The sequence below is a fragment of the Caenorhabditis remanei genome, chromosome II (assembly GCF_010183535.1).
Source record: "Caenorhabditis remanei strain PX506 chromosome II, whole genome shotgun sequence".
Taxonomy (NCBI): domain Eukaryota; kingdom Metazoa; phylum Nematoda; class Chromadorea; order Rhabditida; family Rhabditidae; genus Caenorhabditis; species Caenorhabditis remanei.
In genome coordinates this window covers 10,899,118-10,922,955 of record NC_071329.1, presented here as the reverse complement: position 1 = coordinate 10,922,955, position 23,838 = coordinate 10,899,118, and the positions used below count along the sequence as shown (strand labels likewise).

Genomic DNA, 23,838 nt, shown 5'->3' with positions numbered 1-23,838 from the left:
GGAAAGCTCATTTTCACCGGGATGCTCATTTTCAGATATTTTGCCAAGATTACAGTAATGTATTATACAAACTACGAAACCTTTACTACAAAACAAAGACTTTTTGACTTTTCAGATAGGTCGGAATGTTTAGTTTTGGAAAGTCACAAAGCCAACTTGTACCTCGACTAACTGACATTCAAAAATATTAAAATATTCAAAGCTACCAAGTATTTATTTTCAAATAAGAAGAAAATCAAAGTTCGGATCTAACTTTCTTCTTTTTTCTACCACTTTGAGGAGTTCGAATCTTCGGTACACCCGCCTCATTTGGATTCCTTTTCAACTGTTTCTCGCTTCGTTTCAGATGTTTTTTCAGAGCTCTACTTAATTGTCTCTCTGATAAAATGTGTCTCAATTTTCTCCAATCACGAAGCACCTTCCCGATTCGTCTGTCTCGTTTCAAACGGTTTTTCATTCTTGCCTTTTCACGTCTTCTTTTCTTCAAGTTTCTCATTCTCTCTCTCAGATCAACACCCAATGCTTTTTTTCTTAAAACGAGCCGATGTCTACGATGACGTCTTCTGAGAGTCTGTCGTCTTCGTTGCCTTCTGAGAGCACGTCTCTTCTTTCTTAACTTTCTCGCAATCAGTTTTCTCATCAGATGTCTCTTCTTCTTTCTAATCTTTCTCATTCTCTTTTCAGCCTTTGGATCCATCTGTCCTCGGTTCGCAGACGTCCCTCTTTTCAGAGTTGGTAGCATTTTATACTTTCCTCCAGCAACTTTCTTCTGGCCTATTTTGACAACAAGCTTCGTGATTTTTGGCATCTTTGGGACCTCCACTCGTTTCCTTTCCTCTTTTTTCTTTCTTCCTATCATTGATTTTCTATTTCGAGATGCTGGATGTTTTGACTTTTTATTAATGAGACGATGTCTTCGAAGTCTAAATCTTGTCTGTCGATTTGGTCTTCTCTTTCTCCATCGAACTATCATCAACTTTTCGTATAAATCAACTAACTTTACATGACCGTCACGAGTCTTCTTGTATCCAATCGTTAGCTTTGGACGCTTTTTTTGACACGTCCTTTCATAGTCAATGAGAGTCTGAAATTATTAAAATTACGAATGGGAAATCAAGTCCCATCTCCTCACCTTAATTCTTTGTTTTTCGTTTCGACGTCTTTCTCTCCACCACCTTAATTTGATCCTCATCCTTTCTCTTTTCCTTTTTTGGCGAAGTTTCTTCTTCATCTCTTTCAAAGTTCCTCGGGCATTCTTTTTACTTCCAACAACACTATGCTTACTGGTCTTTTTCTTCTCCTTTTTTACTTTCACTTTTCTCACGGCTGGCAACCAATCACAGTTATTATTATAAAGTACCTCGTACTCTGCTCGTGTTAATGGAGTACATTCTGATATCATATTGATAGTTTGTCTTTCGAGTGGAGGTGCAGGATATTGAACTTTCGTCCACAGTTCAAGAGAGGTAACTATTTCTTTGAAACAGGGACGCTCACTACTATTCCGGAGCCAAAGTCTCTTCATTTGAGACTGAATTTCATTGGGAACAAATTTCGGAAAGACGTGAAGAATATCTCCATCTTTGTATTTTGCTATGATTTGACCCACATTTTGTCCGCGAGGCAGTGAATCGAACTGTGGTAGTGGACGTTTTCCATTGCCAAAAATCTGGTAAAAATCAAAATAATTTGAAGTTGGAAGCGGGGTCAAACCTCATTACAAGTTACTCCAAACATCCAAACATCAGTTTTCTCATTAAATACTGCAGGCGTGGTAAGAGATTCTGGAGCAAACCAATTCACAGGCAACGCAGCTTTTGCAGTATTAACAGCAGTCAAGTTGACCGCGAAATCAGACAGACCAAAATCCGCTAATTTCAGAATTCCATATCGGCTGAACATTGCATTTCTTGCAGAAATATCTCGATGGACAATACCTCTGAAACAATAAAATTTGTCATAGATTTTGATGAACTAACTCATTCTCACTTTTCAGTCATGTAGTTTAATCCGTAAGCCATTTGTAAACAATAATGAAGTTTCTCACCTATAGTTGTATATTTCCCCTGGAAAAATATAATTGTTGCGCATTTTCAGTTAAATAACATACATATTTTTCAAGATGAGATAGCAGTGATGGTCCCATCAATTCCATAACAAGCATCGGAGGAAGAGTGTCGATTGATATCCCAATAACCTAATGAAAACTCTTTGGAACAGTTGAATTTTAGAAGCGACAAAAATTGTTCAGAATAAAAATAGTTACTTTTGTGATGTGAGGATGCTCCATTTTGTGCGTTATTGTTGCCTCCTTCATCAAACTTTCTCGATCTAATTGAAAACGACCACCGTCGGAAGTCAAGATTTTGATAGCAACCAGACGACGACGGAAAGCACCAATCACAACTTTACTAAAGTTACCACTTCCGAGTACAGAGTTGTCTCCGCAGGTCCTGAAACATTACAATTTATCACTTATTTATTATTGCTCCATACATTATTTTATGACTTTTAAGAAACCAATCCGGACGTTTCAATGGAAATTTCAATGCGAAAAATTTCATTCCAATAAACTGATTGTGGTAGTAATCAAGTAGCTCAATAATTGATCTATGACTTGGGCCGGTTTTAGTTCCCGTTTCCGTTTCCAGTTGCCAATTTGCACCTTTTATTGATATTTTTAAATGATCATACTGAAAATTATTTTCCCTTTCTGGATATATTATTTTTCAAACCTTTGGAGCTTCTCCCTCTTTTACACTATATATTACTGATAACATCACTACTTCTTCTTCACGATCAATCTGGCTACGAACCAGAAATGTTCCTTCAGGAGAACCTTTAAGATACGCCTGAAAATATTTCTCTTAATCTTTACTTTTTGTTTGAAATGTTCAACCTCAGCTTCTTGTTGTGAAATCAATCCCCAGTACCAATCCTGTCTATTATATCGCTTGTTCTTTCCTCCTTTTTGTTTCAACTTCCATCTCCATTCAGATCGACGACGTCTTTTTGGTGTAACAACTTTAGGCTTTTCCGATTCTTCATTCGATGCTCTCCGAGTTGGCTTCCCCTTCCTCTTACCGTTCTCTTTGGATGGCGGACGTTTCGATTTGCGAGCTTTCCGTTTCGTATTTTTCTTCCCCTTTTTATCTTCTGGACGCTTCTTTTGTTTTGATGCAGCCATGTTTGTAAAAACAGAAATAAATGGAGAAACGAGACGATGGAGAAGTATGACGAACTTTTGATTTTTCACGGGAAAACCAGAGAATTTCCGACGGTCATTATTAGTTTGTCACGTCAGAATTACGGAGAACAAGTAAAAACATTTGAATTGAATGAACTTAATCGATATTTCTGTAATCTCTATTTCTTTCTGTATGCTGGAAACTATTCCTATTAATCATTCTTGCAGATCTGTGACGTCCTCCGCTGGATCTGCTTCAAGATGTTATCCGATCAATCTATGGATCAACCGCATTCCTCAATTAATTTTCATTTTCTTCCTTTTTTGCTGGCACATTGCCAGAAGAACCTATAAGAGAATCTCGCTCTAAACAGGTATTTCTTCAGATATTGGACACAGATTTCGAGATTTCTCTTTTCCTTTTCATTCATCCGCTCGAGAATCGCAATGACGGATCGGTGGCCCGTTTCCAGGGAGAAAGATTCAAATCTTTTGAAAGAAGGATACGAGATACAACACACTATGAACACATTCTTTCTAATTATGTTCATCTTTTTTCTCTTATTTTTTCAGTTTCAAATAAAGCTTTCTTTTTTCTCAAAAATTGGCATGAGGACCAAAAACTTTTTCTCATAGAAACGGTTGCCATTAGCATTTGCTCTTTTCTCTCTCGACAACTTTCACTTTTTTCCCCATCTTCTATATTTCGCCTACTGAACAAAAAATGAAGAGAAAGAGGGACAAGAGCGGCAATATGTCTGGTAGTAATCCGCCCGAATGTTTCAGTTTTTAGTTATGTATCTAACTGATTTATTTAATCGTTTTTCGATTTGAAACATAGTAAAAAAGAATAAAAGTATGAAGAGATTGAGACGAAAAATCACCTTTTTGCACTTGTTCTTTTTCAGTTTTCTATGGATTTTCTGACTTTTTGCAAATCTGATTTTTTTTTAAATTAAAGATTTCAATAAAAATTTCGTCAATTCACATCAAATTTTATTATTTATCCATAAGTTTTTTTGACTTTTCCCATGTTTCATCATGTAAATGTGTTTGTGTAAACTTTTATATTTCTCACTAGAATACAGTCGTTTCTAAGTCTTCAATTTGATCTGTTGATCGAAAAGCGATATTCAAATTAGATCTACCATTCACAAAAGACCAAAGTATCTTTTTGCATAACTAAATAGTGATAATCAACTAATTATTATGTGTGATTCGCTCTTCTCCTGCTTCTACATTGTTCTCCACTTCCACCATTCATCTCATTCCAATTCTCTTTTTTTCCAGAAGTACAATACATTGAATTTGATACGGTATCGCAACTAAGTGTGAGTTGAAGCAGATGACCGAATATAAATTGTATTTAAATCAAAAAAGGACGAATTGATTTTTGCAGAGCTCCGATCTACTAAAATAAAACTTATATTACATGAATGAAAAGAGTTGTTGCGCGTAGAATAGAGACATTTTGCGGCGGAATACACGCCTTTTTCTCTTTTTTTGTGTTATATTGCATATATTGGACAAAAAAGGCGATGCTTTGGTTTCCGTTTTTCGAAGCTTCTCCCGACAGTTTTGTTGTTTTTGAGATGAGATTTGTCTATCCACATATGGAACGGATGTTTAGTTAACTTTTATCAAGTTCAGTTTTTTATGCTATTGCTATGGATACTGTAGTTTTGCGTTATCTATTTATTGGAATTGAACTTCTCGAAATTCAAGCTTTATATTTTTGTTGTTTTAAGTATCAACTATTTCATTTTTTTTTGGAAAAAGTTTAGTTTTCAACAAAAAGTTTAGAATTCAATAAATATCTGGATATGTATGACACTTTTACTCGAGGTGGTCTAATAGTAACAATGGTTTTTTCCTGTCTCATTGAAACTTCTATTCTACAGTAACCCGGCTGCTATACGGAAATATGGAAGTATTACAGAGTGAAAAAAGAGTTCGTCACCATAGAATCTTAGAATATTTAAAACTTGAGTAGAATTAATTTTTCAAATCTCCATAAATCTGTCAACGTCCATAATATAAGTGACATTCGTATACTATGTTTCCATGGAAAACTTCTGTGGAAAGCTTCTCTCGAATGTTCTGAACCTTCTATTCGAACAAACGTGAAATAAATAGTTTTGAGCATTGAAGTTACACTTTTAAAGTGTAGAACATGATGCATAACAAACTGAAGAAGAGTACAAGCAAGTATTAAAATGACTTCATAATCATGCTGATAACAATGACCGCGCCCAATATGCCCCCACCTTTCAGACCTTTATTTCCAATATTTACTCTCGATGAGACGTTCAGTGCCATCATTTCTTTTATCATTTCTTCCTCTTTTCTCTATTTTTCTATTCCTCACACCTCTTTTCGGTTAGTCTCTGACCGATGGTTCTTTTTCATTTTTATTTCCATTGAATTCGATTCAAAAACCAAAAAATAAGGTAAAAGATTTGTGAATTGACATGATAAAAGATGAGAAAAGGCTCAATACTTTGTTGGTCTTTCGACTGTCGGCGTGTGAATTTTGAATGTATATTTCAATACATTGTACATCTTTTCGTCAAAAAACTCTTTTGACAGACCTTCAGACTTTTATTCCAACAATTTTTAGCTTCATGCATATTCCCATTTTTCAAAGTTTTTAACCACATCCTAGCCATGCCTTTACGAATAAACTATAAAACGTATTTGTCCGGGAATACCTTGAAAATCGAAAACGAAATATAGATCTGAAAGTTAATATCTTCGAAATTTCGTACATGGATCGAAAGATCGCACCAAATCCAAAAGAAAATGTGGGAAATCAGAGTGTTATTTCTGAAATTTCTACTAAATCCAAAAATAATATTTTACTTTTTGTACTCAAGTTTTTTAATTAAATTGGAAACGTCACTTTGATGTTCCTCTGGTTATTATAGTTTTACAGAAGAGAAATTATTACTATCGGAAAAACAATCAATATAATGTTTTCCTCTATCCTTGCTCCTTTCGTAGTTTTTCCGCTAAATTAGCCATCCCGGATACGAGATTCTTCTGTTCAGTTTTTGTCTTTTATCCGTCCCGTTTCTCTTTTTCTCTTTCGGGGGTGCATATCTATTTTGTCATCTAAACCGGCAATTCATTGGTAGGTCACACTCTAAGAACCCAATTTTCATGTTTCCATCAAAAAGAGACTCTCATGGTCAACTTAGAAATAAACTTAAGTAGGTCAATGGATCATTGTTTAGGAAATTTGCTCTACGAGTTACTCGAAAAAGTTATAAACATTTTTGCTGTAGTAAAAGAAAAAAGAAAAGAAGAACCCTTCCTCCGGAAGAATAATCAAAACATTAATGACCACACTTTTTTGTTTATTTTATAAGAGTAAGTGTCCTGGACTATTCTATATTCTCTTCCATACTTCTTTTGTTGATATCTTGGTAGTGACTTCTCATCATATACATGTATAGTTGTCTAGATCCTAAACTGATGTTCTTCTGGAAACTTCACAAGTATGTAAACAGTTCCTGAACTAGTCCATTGTCTGTTGTGCGGTAAAAGTGAACACGAAAAACAACGAAGTCGTTCATTTTTGTTTCCATAATTGCATCTTTACCCAGTAAGAAATCTTCTTTTTGGCCACCAAAACTTCCAATTAGTTTTATTTAATTTACGACAAAATGTCGGCAGTTTCTCATTAATTAGTGAGAAGATATTCTTCAAAATAGTTTGAGAGTTTGAGGGTCATTTTCGGGTAAAGGACACTTTTGATCTAATCTCACTCCAGTCACTTTTTCCCTCATTCTTCGGCGCGGTGACCGAGATTTTCGAGAACTCTTTGACAGAAAATACCGCCTCCGTTTATAAGAGAATTCCGATTTGAAAATAGATCGAGAGTGTACGATATCTTTTTTTGCTCATATAATTTGACCTTTGGATCTCTTTTTATCTTTCATTTATGTTCCTTCGTTTCCTGCAATTGTCTTTGTACAGCTGTGAGCTCTTCCTGTTTAAGTTGTGCACTTTTCTTTTTCGACCTCGTTCTGTCTGCAAAAAGAAAACACAAAAAAAGTGTGAGGATACAAGGGCGAGGAGCGATCGGGGCAGCTGCCTTTTTTATAGTTTTGCAGCTGGAAAGTGTCGACAGATTCATGCGGACATTTCCGTTTTTATTTCGTACACTTTTGAGTTATTCCACCGTTCATTACTTATTGAATCTACTACTTCCGTAAACTGAATTTCAATTTACCATTTTTCCAAAAATTTAAATATGGGCCGGAATTCTTTATTTTTCTGGTTGAACTCTTCATTGTTTGCAAACGCATCCTTGATCAACCTTGTTTCGTTCAATTTTCTATTCGATATCAATGAATAGAGCAAAATGTATGTACGATACTATTGTATTCATATTACAAACAGTCCCTTTCTCCTTTTCTGTCTTTCTCTCTTTCTCCGGAAAGATGTCGTCCATGACCTATTTGTTTAGCTGCGAACTGAGAAGAGAGGAGCACTGTCAAAATTGAAAATCATGCACGGCTACTTTCGGACAATCTCTATGATCCGTTTAGTGAGCTTCGGACTTTGTCAGTGAAAAACTCGTCAAATATTTCCAAAAAACACAAGAAAAAAATAGAAAAATTGATAACCGGGTCACAGAGGTCAAGTTCAAGAGAGCGCAGTTAAGCATCGAAATTTCGAGTGACAATTTTCAGTCCGCTTCACTTTTACACCGGCTTTCCGCTGAGTCTCTCTTGTTTTTAATGTATTTTCCTTTGATCGTAAATAACTACCAAAACTGCCAAAATTTTGTTCCTCTTTTTCTTTTCTTTTGAATTCAAATGTTATCATGAAATCAATGTTTTCGATACTTCGATTTCTTCAATAGTGCTTCCGTGATCATGGTTTTGTTTTTATCCGTAATGTTTGTAGTTTTTATTCACAAATAATCTTTGTGTTCTCACGTACACTTTTGACTGTATAAAGTCGGTCAGATTTTGGATGATATTTTGATTTATGTTGGGGCTGAAATATCGCTGCTCCACAATTACACGTTTCAAGGTCACGCTAGTTTCCAATTTTTGCTGCAATAAATTCTCATAGGCCCTGAAAATCATGAATTTTACGCAGAAATTCATATTGACACACCCGAAACGTTTCGTGCCGCCCATTTGTTGAACGTTAGCTCAGCTGTGATCGTGAACAGTCCGTTTTCCGAAAGGATAATTATCGATTTACTATTATCATTAAAATTTGCAGTTTGGGAGCAAGATGATGATGGAAGATGATTGGGCGACAAGCGGAGTTCTCGAAAAAGACGTATTCATTTCATCAATTCACAACGAGAAGGATACAATCGATGTGAGCTCTTTTTTTTTGATTAAAAAACAGAGAATGAATGATATTACTCTTAACTATAATAATAATAGTTACTATCTGTTGAATTTAAAACATAAGCTCTACTAGCTTTCAGATATTGAAGCTTTTCGACAATGACATTGATGGATTCTCTGACGATACAATTCGAATTAAAATGGAACCGAATGATGAAACTTCTGGTGAGGCTTTTCAAAAAGTTTTATTTTTAATTATGGAATCGACTGCTGTGTTCGTAAAAAAACGAAAAAATCTGAAGAATTTCAGTTTCTTTTATTTTATGATCACATTTTGAAGTCTAACGTAAATATCCGACACTATTTGGCAAGTTGCAAATGCGCCCGGTTGCACCACCTGCACGCCCACACCACACATATAGGGACCTGCCGCACCCTCATGTTTCAGTGCCTCGGTGGCTCAGTAGGGTGACGGCGCTGCCGGTAGTCAGTAGGTGTAGGGATCGAACCCATGCTGGCGAAATCGTTTTGTTGATATTTTTTAAACATTAATTCTCAATTTTTCAATAAGTTAGGAAGATTTTTTCTGCTTTTTAGGCCTTAGGACAGATTTTAGCACACAGTGTTACTATTTTAGGACAGATTTCTACTATGTGTCTTTATTCGAGTTTCTACTAAACGTTTTGGTATTTTCTCGGTGTGTTTTTCTGAAAATTCAGAATTTCTGACCCAGTTTCAACTGGTTACAAAACTTGGGGGACTTTAGCTTTATATTTCTATAATTATAGTCAAAAAATTCAAAACTCGCGCCTATTGTTAGAGTTCAATAGAGCGCATTTGCAACTTGCCAAATAGTGTCGGATATTTACGTTAGAGTACATTTTGATAACTTATTTCGCTAATGAAATTGAAACATTGATAAAATAGTATTTCCAACATCAAACTACAGTCAAGTTGAGTTCCGCTTTTCGGTAAATTTCAAAACTGAGGCTGAAAATTAAATTTGGAACTGAAATAGAAATAAACAAGCGTTAATCTTTGCACTTCACAAAAAGCTCGAAGATAAAGTCACGCCCCCTTTTTTCGTACGCACTAACGCTTTTTCTTCGTAACAATGTCTTGGTGCTGATGTTGAGAAAGTTGATAACATCATCGGTCATCTAAAAGAAGGTAGAGTAAATAGAAATGCAGAAGCAAAAAACAGTAATCTGATGAAATCGTGATGTCGAACGAGCATCGAAAATTGGCTATGTGCGGAATCAAATTAGAATAAAAAGAAAGTAATTCTTCTCAGAAGTATTGGTCGGCTGCACTGTTTTCATTAGAAACTGACACCCGGCTGCAAATTTGAAAACGTTTAGTTTGTTTTCCGAGTCTTACAATACTTCATTGAACTTCTAAAAGGTTTTTGGGCGAAGAACAGTATCATAAAGTTGACAAACTTTTCGAACGCTTATACTATTCTAATATCCGTCTTCTTTTTCTCTGAAAACCTGACATACATTGTTAGGATACGTGAATTTGTCAAACCGAAATTGCTCTTTTTGTCACTTATCAAACATCAATGGCAACATCGTATATTCTCTGTTTCAATCCACAATCGTCGTTGACAACATCTCGTTATCAGCTCAGCCTTTCCTTTCGTTTTACGACCGCCATCAAATACTGTTAAGTTCTTTTTCGGCGTCATGTTTTTTTACCTATCTTTTTCTGAAACGACGGACAAGGTGTGACTGACTGGAATTGAAAATTTCTGATCGCCATGTTTGTTTATTCAGAAATCTACATCACTTTAATGAAAAAGCGAAACAATCATACGAATAAAGTGACTAGCAAGTGCTTTCGATTTCAGGCACTGTAAACCGTTATCAGTTTTCTCTCCGAAACTTGTGCTCTCCTTCTATGATTTCTCAACCACTCTCTTACTATCTCGTTTATCAAATTAGCGTCCCCTTCTCTGTATCTTTTTCCCCTTGTTGAGTTGCTGCCACCTCCCCACCTGCCAGTGACAGGAAAAAGAAACACGAAGAAGAACAGTATCAAAATTATTCGGTCTGTGCCATCAGCTCCTCCAACTTCCTGTACATATTGTACCTAAAACTGTAACTATGAACATTTCCTGTCCTTCAATGCCAATGTCTGTACCAATCCAAATGCATCAAATGAACATGGGTGTAAACAACAACTGTGAAATGGATCAAATGATGCATCCGATGCATAACTTCCCAATGAAATGGGAACCTTGTACTCCACCGGATGAAAAACCTCCTGCTTCGTTGTTATTTCCTCCTCTGCCCGGAATGTTCAATCAGTCACGACACAGTAGCAACGGAGAAGGTTGGTATTCGAGTTTATGTTCCCCACTTCTCATCGTTCACTTGCCAGTCACAGTAATTTGAGTGTAGCACTAAGAAGAAACTATGACACAAGTGTTGTAAGCTTTCGAACTTTTATTGTTTCATCATTACTATTTTTATAGTTACCGCGCTTCGTTATCAATACCATAAGTTTACAAAAGTTCGAAAGACCATTCTGAGAACGGTTGTTCAAATTTGTCTGTATTACCGATCTACTTACTATTTATGTGTTGTTCGTCCCAAACTCTTGTTTTGTTATATTATTTCGGTAGCCTTAAGTTATGCCTATCATGCGCTTAGGACAAAACACGATTCTTCTATTGTACTACATGTGAAATATGAATTACCACACAATTTTAAATTGATAAGCTTCTAGTTTTCACTTGTTGAAACTTTTGTGGCTTTCTGATGACGTAGTGAACTCAGCGCGAAACTAGTTAATCCTACTTTTTCGGGGAAAGTTCTCATCTAAATTTCTAGTACAGTTGCCAATACACTTTGTCATCCAATTAGGCATGGCGTTTCCCGGAACAAAAGGAATAATCGTCATGAAACAGAGCGCCTCGTGTGCAGGTCATTGACGTAAATGCAATTTATGACCCACTTTTCTGTCTCTGCTCTCTCGAAACATTTAGTTTACTTATCAAAAAATGGGTTGAATGATAAAGTTAGCAAGTTATCAAGCAAGTGAAAGGTAGCTTGTACAACTCTGAAATGTTTCAAAACTGGAACAAACATTGAGACAAAATGAAAAAGAACACGGATAATTCGGAGAGATCAGAGTGAAGAAAGCCATAAAATGTATGGAAGGTTGAGGTTGTCCACTGATAAGGTAGCAAGCGAGAAGCAAAATTAATGTTTGTTATTGCTACAAGGAGTGAGTAAAGAGAAAACTGATATAAATAAATTCTTATATTTCAATGCTGAATAAGCGCGGATTATAGATCAAAGTTAGACATTTTTTCAGACTATCATGGATCTTCATCTGGTAGCCCATCTTCTTCGCTTTCTTCACCAAACGAGTTCAAAGACGAGCCACTTGGTCTTGATGTTCATTTCGGTAGCGCTCTTTTTAATGCACCATTCAGCCCATCTGCCACTTCTTCACAGTAAGTTTCTTGAATCATATGAATTCCGACGCTCGGTGATTTTTTGTTCGCAATCTTTTAATTCGAGCACAAAAAAAATGAAGCGCGTGAAACGTGAAAATAGGTCACGGGGTCACGTCGACCTCACACGTTGAAAACTTGACCGCAACGTGGCATTCACTTCGTTTTCTTGCAAAATTTCCATTTCTCTACCAATATTCGTATCGAAAATTTTGAAATTCGAATTTTTCTTTTGAGAACTTTTGATGTCAATGAATCTATCAAAACCTACACCGAAATTCAATTTGTTGAGTTTTATTTCATTTTGGCGTTTCAAAATTTCAGAAAATAAGATTTCCATTTTTTTTATTTTCTGTTTTGTTTTAACAGTCTAATTTTTCGTAAGCATGTTTCAGTAGCCCCTCTTACGGAATGATTAACAGTGGTCACTCGATGGCTCCACAGCAACATTCTCCACTGCCTTCGGTCGCGCACTTCTCTCACAATCACCACCTTCATCATCATGTTGTTCAACATCATCAGGTGAGTTCGAAAACAGTTCAGCTCAATTAGTGGGGGATTTAATATCATGATAGTAGCATTCATTACACGGTATTCTTGTAAAGTAATATTTATTTTACAGCCTAGCCTGCAAATGAGTATGAATCAAGTGTTCACAAACCCCGGTCATCAATATGTCACCAGCGTACCACACAATTTTCTTTTCAAAGATTCAACGATTTATGAAGGAATGGGTACGCTTTTTTTCGACTAATTATTTCCTGTTCAACCCCCAGAAAACCCCGGATGTGTTCGAGAAAATAATACTATCACGTTGGTTCATTTAGTATTCCTAAACACATAACAATTCGTGTTGAGGGTGCTTTTGAAGATAAATGCAACAAACAAAACTCAAATATTTCCGAGTGTATGTTTGAAAAGTTTCAGAATACTCTTTTTTTCTAGTTTTGAAATCATCAATAGCTTTCAATTTTTATTTTTGTGCATGAATCTAAATTCTCAATATTTGGAATTTCGTTCGTGCGGCATCTCTTGTTGTTAAAGTAACACCTCAGTACGTTCGCGGTCCTGCTTCTCTCCGGGACACACCAATTATTTATTACATCACTTCTCCATCCACGTCATGATCATATGACGTCGTCATCTATTCTTCGATGATCCGGTTAGCCACGTCATCATTCTCGTTTATCTATTTGAGAAAGATTGAGAACTTACGTAAACTTTCCGAATCTCTTCCTAGCCTGACCTAACTGTTTTTGCTCCATTTTTTGTGAAAAGCGAATGTTGTTGGAATTTAGCGGTAGTCATAATAACTTCATTGAAATATAAACTTATAAAAATCATTTATATGGAAATAAGTTAAGTTTCAAGAACCACGCATTCATATTTCAAATGTGATGCTTTTCTCCTTACAATGTAGTTTTTTCATTGTGTTTCATCGATCCTCCTATTCACTCTGATTCCACGTCACCAACATCATCAGTCAAATACAATTGGTTGCTGTGAATGCTTGCTGCTTCTTGGCCAGCGCCTTTCGTATGTTACCCCGGAACGAAAGGGTGGCTGTGTTGCGTGTTTGGCGGAGAAAATAGGAAGAAGGACTGCCACGTCATTCACCCATTGTCTGTACTCTCTTCACAAATACCCTCATACGAATTTCGTAGGCGATGTTTAAAAAATTTTCTTCTGTGTGAAGAAAAATTCTAGAAAACATACGGCGTTCTTCTTCGAAAAAATCTCCGTTAGATCAATTTGATTGTTTTGCCTTTCCAATTTGTAGAAGAGTATTCAGACAGAGAAAGTCAACATAAAAAAGGAGACACATGCCACGTCAGTAGATAGAAGAACATCTCAAATTGATGTCAGTCTGAAAACGGGTCGTCCACGCGCCACGCGCATGCACACTCTCAAGAAGTGCTGATGCTTCGCTTTTTGCCACGTCATGTGACACGCGTTTGTCCCTTATCTATTCTCTATTTCTCTATCATTCACATCATCTCTTACCCACTCCTGACTGCATTCTGCTGCTTACACCCTCGTCACAGACTCCTTTCGTCCTCTTCTCCTCTTCCACTTCTATCACCATCACCACTTCATCGGCGTCGTTTTTTTTTCAAGTTTCAGTTCCTTCTTGATGGAAAACAATTTGCACTGTACTTAGAGTTTACTATAAAGTGCTAATCCGACTTCAGGAATACATAAATAATCGAGGCAAGGCTGTCAAAAAGGCCGTGGGGCGATTTTATATCTCAGTTCCCAGCCATGGAAAATTTTCGCTTCTTCCGGCGGCCTTGTAGAGGACCAAAAGATTAGTCGATATGCAAAAATTCAGCCCATTTGGTTAATCCGCGGCCGCGACGGCCCTGAAAGCCGAGGGCCGCGGCCGGCCGCGGCCGGCCGTGCGACAGCCTTGAATCGAGGTACATTTTTCCTTTAGATGTTTCTCCAGAAGCTCCATTTGACCATTCTCGTTTATATATTCTTTGACACCATAATTTCCTTTCTCTCTGCATCTCTTTTCTCTTACCCTTTTTTTGAAATTGGCTTCGGCTCCCATCTGTCACTAGTGTCCTTTATTTTTCATGATCTCGGTTTCGAATTTTGCCAAATGAAGATCCTTCCTCGATGAAGATGCACTTTATAACGCTTTCGAAACCTTTCAGACTACAGCTGCCATCATCAAACTTTTTCACGATTTTCACCTTCTCTGTTATGAAAAAAATATAATGACGTGGCATCAGACATACACAAATACTCTCACAGAGCGTAAACAAAATATTCCTTTCATCCAGTTCCCACTCCATTCTGAGTATACTTACAGTTATGTACCAGTGAACATTACTACTAAAACCACTTTGAAATTAAAAATTGCTCTAGCAATAGAAAATTCTTTTCTAAATCTGTATCATTTGGAAATAGCTTCAGATCACATTCACATGAAATGAATGAACTTTTTGTTCGGTTTTCACTGCTCCGTGACCAACAGCTTCCGTTGTGGCGTCGTTTCCCAGAGCCATTGGGTACCCTAATGGTTGGCCAATGGGGAAAAATAGGGAAATAGCCACGAGAGAATGGGAAAGCAAGGAAGAAGAGACACGTCCGTCTTTTTTCTCTCCTATGACTTCTCTGACGTGGCAAAGTGTGTATATACGGAGAGACCGCTCGAGGTCTCTCTTCCTTTTCTCTGCGTATGACGTGCTGGTGTCTCCGAGGTTATCGCGTGGCCAATGCCCATCTCTACGTCTCTAATCGGTCTGTCCTCTCATCTGCCACGTTGCGATCTCTGAGTCTCTTGTTTTTCCATGATCTTGCTGAGGTTCGTCGATCGAAAACCCTCTTCTTTCCTCTGGCCACTTCTTGCCCCTTTTTTGTGTCCTCGCCCGATCCATTTACCCACAGGGCCTTTTGGTACGTGTCCTCATCTACCACGTCATCATTATGATTAACATCAGAATACTGTTTGCATTAGAACGAATGGTATCTCTTTAGAATATCCCTCCTAGGAACATGTACTCTCCTCGACAAATGTTCTGTTTTATATGCCACGTCATAATATTCCAATAGTTTTTCATTCACAACCGAGTATCTAACTCACTTTTTCTCGTAACTCTCGTTCTATAACCGTTTCTAGATTCATAATTTCTCTTAGCAGAATTCTGTCCACTGTAGAGCCGAAAGACAATGGCGACCCGTTGCACCGCCAACGTCTATATAAAAGAAGAAATAAAAGAAGAACAACTAGAAGATCATGGATTAGTAATCGATCTGAAATCTATAATGAACACGCGTGCAGGTACAAATTCTCATGATTCTAGTCCAGACGAAGAAGAGCAAGATATGGCACTTTCAAGTGAGATGTTTCTAGCCGCCAATGGGGACGAAGGATCGGAAGGTAGCAAAGAAATGATGGATGTTGATGAGTTATTATTGTGTACGTCTGTGAAATAAACTTCTGAAAATGTATGAACCAACGTGATGGTAAAAATTTCAACAAAAAAAAAATTTTCCTTCAATACAACAAGTATGAGAAAATGCCCCAGATTTTGAATTGCATGAATTTGCGTTCCTTATTATTAGAAAAAACTGAACCTTTTTATTGTTTTTCTGTTGTTGAAAAAAACAACTGTTCAGGTGTTGTGAACCGAGTGAAATGAATAATTTGTTGTCACCTCTTTTTTCAACATTCTCGCCAAAAATCGTAATCCAAAAGACAACATTATTATTTATTCTGCTCTTCATGTGAATAATTTCACATTTTCATCCGAAATTTAATTTCTTATTTTGTAGGTGGTATGGGATTAGCTGCCGCCCAACAGCAATTGAAGGCGAGAAACAAAATGCACGAAATGGCTCTTCGACAACAACTAATCTCTGATCAGGTGAGATCGCGAAATGTTTGTTTTTTTTCAGTTCTTTTTGATTTTTGAAGTAAATCGTTTCTAAACATCAAATGATTTTTTACAGAACATGTCGACGAATGGAGATTTGATGCTCTCTGCAGAAGAACGGAGAACGCTAGTACAAGAAGGCTATCCTATCCCTCAAAAGTATCCACTGTCCAAAAGTGAAGAAGAGTCGCTAAAAATTGTTCGTCGGAAGATTAAGAATAAGGTTAGTACTTTATAAGTATTTGGAAATAACCGAAAGTTGCAATGTTTAAAATCATCTGCTGCAGAGTTTTGAAAAAAATCAGTTACCTGCAATATTTCTTATCTAACTATTTTCATACTTTCAGCTTTCTGCTCAAGAGTCTCGACGAAAACGAAAAGAGTATATTGATGCCCTCGAGAGTCGTTTGCACTGCTTCAGTGAAGAAAACAAATCTCTCAAACGTGAGTTTTTCCATAAATAAGAAATAGTTCCTGATAAATCAGTTTTTTCAGAACAAGTTCATCAGTTAGAAGCTTCAAATCGTGATCTTCAACAGAAGTTACATCAATACGAAAGTAAAGATAAAATGTAGCTTCGATTCAAATCTCCATTTCTTCACTCTCGCTTCATTCTCTTCAAACACGAGTATCTCCATGGTTTCCCCACGCCAATATTATCAAGCACCCCTTAATAAAAGCAGTGATGTAATAGTATTCCAATTTTTATCAGTTCTTGTTTCTATAGTCAGGGAAACGAGTTTTAAATTTCATGAAATGATTGTTTTTAAGTTTAATTTTAAATAGGTAACCCTTTTTCAAACCTTCGAGTTGTTCCTGTGATATCTTTTTAACCCCAAAACCGCTTATAGCATCCATTTGCCTTGTTCCTGTTTTAACGGCTTGTCATTATTCATGTTTCATCATCTGATTCATGTAAAATTTCTTTAACTCATGTACCATAAAAATATCCTGGGTGTTCAAAAAACAATTTCCCTTTGTTTTCGAAAACAATTTGACTCTCTTCATTGCATCGGTTTAATTGTTTTTGTTTTTACATTTTTCTGGGACACTAAATTCACTACCTCTACGCATAATTTTTCACTCTCTATGTCCCATTCCTGCGTTCCATCTGAAATGTTCCCATTCAGCTTTCCTCTTCATATGTTTTACCTGCTCCCTTCCCCTCAAATACTATAGAAATAAATTATTGACTTTGGAAGTGTTTGTTGAATTTAAGAGAAAAAGGTACACGATCGATGAAATTGAGAAATTTGCTCTGTGAAAAAGGCCAATTGGTACCAAGAAGGAAAAAGTTCTGATCATAATATCAGTTGAACTCAAGTGAGCATCCAGCAGGATTTTGAACATTTTACAGTACAGAAAATATCAATTTCAGTTGTATGCATCAATTCCGCAAAATACAGTGAAATATGTTTCGATGTATGCATCATGTCCTGTTATGAATACAGTATTATCGTATTTCCATCTTTTTCTGTTCTCCATATCTCCAATAAATTCATTGTATTTCGTGTGTAATCCTTCACAAATATCCTCTCATTTCGATGAGTGTTTCCAATCGTTGTACTCTGATTGTTTTTTTTATGGGTTGAAACCGACTTAACCCCTCCCAGCTCAAATCATGTCTATATATAACAGAAACTAGATGGATCATCCTCATTCTACTTCCCAATCCCCATTTCTCTCTTTACTTTTTTCGAATTTCGTAACTTTTTTATCAAAACTATCAATTTGTGACATAATTTTAGAGATGCTACTCCGATTCTTTGTTCTTTTCATTGTTTCTCTGATTGTTCTTTCCCATGCATCAGAAGGAGGTTCACCACCTCCTCCACCACCAAATGGAACAAATATTGATCCACCGATGGGAAATGGAACAGAACCTTCTGGGCCAATGAATGGAACTGATATTGCCCAGGAAAATGGAAATAAGACTGGTGAGTGAATGAGAACGTTTGTCGAGATAAGATTCATGTGTTCGCGTATCTTAGTTTTTGCAAATGAGATCCATTGAAACTGAATAAAAGTGCGTGGGAAAAGAAGAGAGACAGAAAAAGTAAGGACCCAGGAGATTTTGGGAGAGCGCAATTTCAGAAGTACTACATATTCACAGATTACAACGTTTTATTCTCTTACTAATATATTACAAACAATATTTGTTTACAGGTGGAGTAATAGATTGGATCAAATCAAAACTTGGAAAATAGACAATGAAATCAATGGATACTGTTCAATTTTCAATTTTTACTATGCTGAGTATGAAATATGTTATTTTTCTTTTCTTTTCTTTTTCCCAATAAAATGAATTTCAATAAACAGAAAATTTATAAAACTGGAGTCAATCCAGTGATTGATGTCTGAGATTTCGTTCGGAAATTCTCAACTGAAGGAGCTTTTTTCATTGGAGACGCAGATTTTTCAGCTTTCGGAATATTTCTTTTTTCCCATTTTGCAATAATCGATCGAATTCGTTCGCCTTCTTTCTTTTCTCGTTCCAACTGACGAATTCGTGCATCTTGTTCGTTCATTCGCTTCTGGAAATTGAAAATAGATTAAGCTGAAAATGGAAAAAAAATCTGAAACCTTTAGATTAGTTTTCTCAATATCCGCAGCTCTCAGTGTCTCAATTGTCATTGTTGCGAGAAGATCTTTATTCAATTTGTCCATTTTATCAATTGTTTTGAGTGTATGTCGTTCCTGGAAGTATTTGAATTAGAGGTCGAATTCTCAATCCGAGGGAACGAATTCACTATTCTCGAAATGAAAATTAGGGACTTATAAAAGTCTGTTTTTAGCTATATGACCAATTTCAATCAATTAAATGTTCTCTCTTCTACCTGAATAAGTTTAGCCGCAGCTGCCACCACAGTCGGAGATGTTGCTTGTTTTCTTCCTTCTCCACCTCCAATCCCACTACTTTTTCCCACTTGAATATCTTTCTTCACACTTTGAAGACTACGAAGAATATTTTCAGACTGTAATTTCAATCAGATAATAGAACTTATCAGCATAGAGGAAGCTTACTATGAATCGATTGTCATTAACTACGACTCGATACACTGATTCCTGAGCAATCAACTCTTCGATTCTATCAAAAATTGCGTCAAAAACTCCGCCGACATTCACATTCAACAATTGAGACACCTGACAAACATTCGTATTTAATCGACCTATTCTACAGTAAACGTTACCTTTGAAATACAATTTTCACAAGATGCAATTTTATGTTCCAAGTTCTTTCTCTCCAGATCACTTGCCAACAACTCTTGCTCTAATTCTTCTATTTTTTCAGCAGATTTCGTGCATTCTTCCTCTGAGACTCTTGCTCTAAAAAGAGCATTTCTCTGTTGTTTTGCTTGTTCCAAAAGTATTCCTTCAGCACTTGAAGCTGCCTTTTCTGCTTCAAATCGCTTCGTTTGCTCTGTATTTTTCTCTCGAACTAAATCTCTGATCGTTCGTTTTATGTTGTTTTCAGTTGGTTCCGAATCAGAATTCAATAAAACTGTAAGAGTCTCAAGAAGACTTTTTCGTTCAGTTTCAGCCGATTTCAGAAGAATTATATTGTTTTTATTTGAAGTGGACATCTCCTGAGAATACGAACGAAGACATCGAATTTCAGCTTTCAGCATCTCCAATTCCATTTTTTGTTCATTTATTGTTGAATTCAGAAGAGTCACGTCATGGTTTATGCGGATTTCATGATTTTGACGAATTTCTATTTCCTGAAAATTAGCGAATCACAGTGATTTAACCCGAGAGTACCCCGTACTTTTTTGCAAATTCCGTGAATTTCTCTGCTTTGTTCTTTGTTAGTTTCCAAGTGATCCATCAAAGTACTAACATGATTTTGATTCATTGTAAGGAACGACGATAACTGAAAAGTGTTCTTTTTGAAATTAAATACTCAGAAAATAACTCACTTTATCCAACTTTTCTCTCAGTTCTGTGTTCTCTTGATCCAATTTTGAGCATTTCATCTGATATTTCAACATTTCTTTTTCCAAAAACTCAAAATTTCCAATTTTTGATTCATCTTCAGTTTTCGGAACATCCTCTTCATCAATATTGAACACTGAGACTATTTTCTGTTGAAATTTTTTCTGAGAATTCTCAATTTGATCTAATTTTTCTTGTAATTCAGCCAATTCTTCCAACAACTGTCTATTTTGTATCTCCATTTCTTGACTTTTCACTTGCCATTCCTCTTTCGCCTGTATGTTTTCAGCCAGTTCCAGTTCCAATTCCGGAAGCCTTTTCGAGTTTTTCGTGGCTCGATCTTTCCATTTTTCGGCTTCTGCTTCAATCTCTTTCCTTGCTTTTTCATTAGCTTTTAGCCTTCTTTCCAGACTTTCCAATTTGACTTTTGTTTGTCTTTCAGTTCGATTTTCACGAATTGTGTATGTAGCAGCTACCTGAAATCGGAAGTATGATGAATCGAAGTGATGTTTGAATTTCAACAAAAAAACGAACCGAATCAGGAGATCGAAGTTCTTCTCGTGATAATTCAGTGTCTCCAACATTCCGTTTATACGGTGATGTACGTGGTCGAAGAGTCTGAAAATGTGATGTTTCGATTAAGATCAAACAAAGTATTAATGAGAGCAAACCGTGATGATTTTATTCCCTCGAATATTCAAAGTAGATGTGACGAGTGCTTCAGAAGACAAATCAAGTTGGTGAACTGATTCAGAATTCGCGTTTGAACATGGAAAAATATCATTGATTCCCTTCGATTGAAATGAAGAAACTCACCAGTTTCAGACTTGCCACGTTCCTCAACAGCAACAACTTCAGAATCTCTTATTTCCTCTGAAGACGGTGACATTTTCCTATAGGAGCAAAAATAGAACTGACGTCAATAAGAGAGTGAATAAGGGTACAAGTTTACGTAACACTTCCTGATGTCTTGGTCTATTCAATGAACCGTTTCATAATTGGGTGCGAACGAAATAAAATAAGTTATTGTAAACGGGAAATTTGCATGAGGAAGTGTAATCCGGAAGTATGGATTCTGAACTCACAAGGGAATGACCCTGAGTGAAACGCGAGATTCTTAACGATGTTTTTACAAAAGATGAGCCTTATCGAGACTAGAACAACACTATATGTTTTAGTGGCAACAAACTCGTTTCCAGCGAATGGCAAACATTTTTCATTTTTTTCAAAATTTTTTGGTCGGGTCACTTTCAGACACTGTAACTTTGTTCATTTTGAAGGTTTTCAAAAAATTCAAAATGCTATAAAAAGGTGAAGATGTGGGCTACAAAAAAGTCAACTAGACCTTTTTACCAAAACTGAAACCTGGAAAGATACAAATCAAAAAGTGAAAATTGACAGTACTCATGAAATCAGAAAGTGCCCATTTTCGAAAAAAAGGTCTTGGGGGACTATGTCTATTCGATTCCCCGTGTTGAGTAAGGTACACATACATGCACAAATATATGGCTCACCTTTCATTTTGGAGACTTATTTTCAATTTTTCAAGTTTTAAAGTCATTTTCACGTATCCCTATACGTTCGAGTTTAGTACTGAAAACGCAAAAGCACAGATCATGGCGGAATGTTGTTAAAACATGTCAAAACACAGTTTTTGAAAACAAACAAACATGTTTTAGTAACTCTATGATCGCTGATGAAACGAATGCGACCAGAGATTTTTTGAACGATTTTCATGTATACGTGAAAATCGACTTGAAAGTTGAAAAATTGAAAAAAAAGTCTCTAAAATGAAAGGTGAGCCATTTATTTGAGGATGTATGTGTACCTCACTCAACACGGGAAATTGAATAGACATGGTCCCGCGAGACCTTTTTTTCGAAAATGGGCACTTTCTGATTTCATGAGTACTGTCAATTTTTACGTTTTGATTTGTATCTTTCCAGGTTTCAGTTTTGGTAAATTGGTCCAATTATCTTTTTTGTAGCCCACATCTTCACCTTTTTAAAACATTTTGAATTTTATGGAATCCTTTGAGATGAACAAAGTTACGATGTCTCAAAGTGACTCGACCAAAAAATTTTGAAAAAAATGAAAAATGTTTGCCATTCGCTGGAAACGAGTTTGTTGCCACTAAAACATATAGTGTTGTTCTAGTCTCGATAAGACTCATCTTTGGTAAAAACATCGTTAAGAATCTCGCGTTTCACTCAGGGTCATTCCCTTGTCAGGTCATGTTTCTTATGAGTTTTGAACATAGTTCAGAAAATGTTCAATTTTTCGGAGGAAATAAAAATAAAAGTTCATTCATGAAATTATACGGAAAAGAAAAGATTTAAACAGACTTGAATGCAGTGAATACATATCCTGTGGGACTCTGAACGTTCTGAAAGCACCAACTTAAAATAAGTTTTTCCAATAGCAGACAGATAACCTTCACAATCTTCACTTCCTTTTCCATTTTATTTTCTCTTCCTCCCATTCTGTAAGTGATAGTTACAAGATCTTGAATGGTTCCATTCATTGTAATGGTTGGCTCAAATAATGTAAAAATCTGAACAAATGACTCAAATTTTTGCTCTTTAAACACCAGAAACCTCACTTTTAGACTTTTCTTGAACTCTAAATCTCCCATTGATGCAAAAACATTATTCGGGAATAAAACTGTAAATGAAATAGGTTTTTACAGGCAAAGAAAAATATAAAACAGCTCACAGTTTGGTTGAAATATAGTGTCCATATCTAGTTTTGTTCCATCAAAAAGTTGTTGAAACTGGAAAACTTTCATGTTGATAAGAGATTCCTCGAGAGCATTGAGTTGGAGGTTGACAGTTCTGAAATAGGGTGTTTCATACTGAATTTGAGTTTAAAACAATGACTACCTAAAACCTGTCAACTGACTTTCAGAGTTCACAATACAGAAAACCAATGCAAAACAGATTGAAAGAAAATTGATGAAGCAAGTCATCCTTTGATTCCAGAAACACTTGCATCATGTGAGTCAAAAAATCTTTATGGATGGTTTTATGTTTTTGCTGTTTCGATAGTGGAAAATAAAACGATATACCCCATTCGGTAGTTCTTTCACAGCATTCACTTTTTCAGTGATTATGCAGAATTGAAAAGGAAACAAATAGGTTGAGAATTCACATAGTTTAAATGAACTTTGGTATAGTCTCAATTCTCAACTCTTCTCCCACATTAAAAAGTTAGACGACTGAAATTCTAACTTTTCAGCTATTCCGAATTCAAAAGTTTGCATTATTTCTTTCAAAAAGCCCCCAGACTTGAACATCGTTTTCTCAATTTCCGTACTCACTTTTCCGTTCTGAACAACACAAAATAACTAATTAGTATCGCCTTTCCGATCAGAACTACTCAGTTGTTCTCCGTTTCTCGCAGAACAAGTGAAGCATATATTCCAGCCGAATAATCACATTATTTATATATGAGCGTTATGTTATTTGCTAGAAATTTTTGATGATTCGGTTGAGCTTTTATATAATTTCAAAATAATTTCCAAAGATGAATCAATCAGACTTG

The 23,838-nt window shown here is 36.1% G+C and overlaps 4 protein-coding genes across 4 annotated transcripts; 1 reads left to right on the top strand and 3 right to left on the bottom strand.

Annotated features, from left to right (window-relative positions):
* Positions 1-235: 235 nt before the first annotated feature.
* GCK72_005973 (uncharacterized protein) lies at positions 236-3,187 on the bottom strand (the record flags this gene model as incomplete). The annotated part of the gene is made up of 9 exons (XM_003108752.2): positions 236-1,084; positions 1,133-1,669; positions 1,714-1,939; positions 1,990-2,066; positions 2,111-2,197; positions 2,267-2,453; positions 2,497-2,693; positions 2,736-2,852; positions 2,900-3,187. The coding sequence occupies 9 exons, from the start codon at positions 3,185-3,187 to the stop codon at positions 236-238; spliced, it is 2,565 nt and encodes an 854-aa protein (XP_003108800.2).
* Positions 3,188-10,634: 7,447 nt separating this feature from the next.
* On the top strand, positions 10,635-18,566 carry GCK72_005972 (uncharacterized protein; the record flags this gene model as incomplete). Its single annotated transcript, XM_053725412.1, has 11 exons — positions 10,635-10,842; positions 11,830-11,971; positions 12,367-12,493; positions 12,594-12,705; positions 15,792-15,902; positions 16,259-16,350; positions 16,436-16,582; positions 16,707-16,803; positions 16,855-16,917; positions 18,108-18,296; positions 18,526-18,566. 11 exons carry the CDS (start codon positions 10,635-10,637, stop codon positions 18,564-18,566), a joined length of 1,329 nt encoding a protein of 442 aa, XP_053589606.1.
* A 117-nt stretch (positions 18,567-18,683) lies between these two features.
* GCK72_005971 (uncharacterized protein) lies at positions 18,684-21,184 on the bottom strand (the record flags this gene model as incomplete). The annotated part of the gene is made up of 10 exons (XM_003108981.2): positions 18,684-18,893; positions 18,943-19,056; positions 19,197-19,334; positions 19,384-19,503; positions 19,551-20,081; positions 20,129-20,233; positions 20,280-20,771; positions 20,830-20,913; positions 20,967-21,040; positions 21,112-21,184. The coding sequence occupies 10 exons, from the start codon at positions 21,182-21,184 to the stop codon at positions 18,684-18,686; spliced, it is 1,941 nt and encodes a 646-aa protein (XP_003109029.2).
* A 1,446-nt stretch (positions 21,185-22,630) lies between these two features.
* On the bottom strand, positions 22,631-23,263 carry GCK72_005970 (uncharacterized protein; the record flags this gene model as incomplete). Its single annotated transcript, XM_053725411.1, has 5 exons — positions 22,631-22,681; positions 22,730-22,849; positions 22,898-22,959; positions 23,011-23,129; positions 23,178-23,263. The coding sequence occupies 5 exons, from the start codon at positions 23,261-23,263 to the stop codon at positions 22,631-22,633; spliced, it is 438 nt and encodes a 145-aa protein (XP_053589605.1).
* Positions 23,264-23,838: the final 575 nt, after the last annotated feature.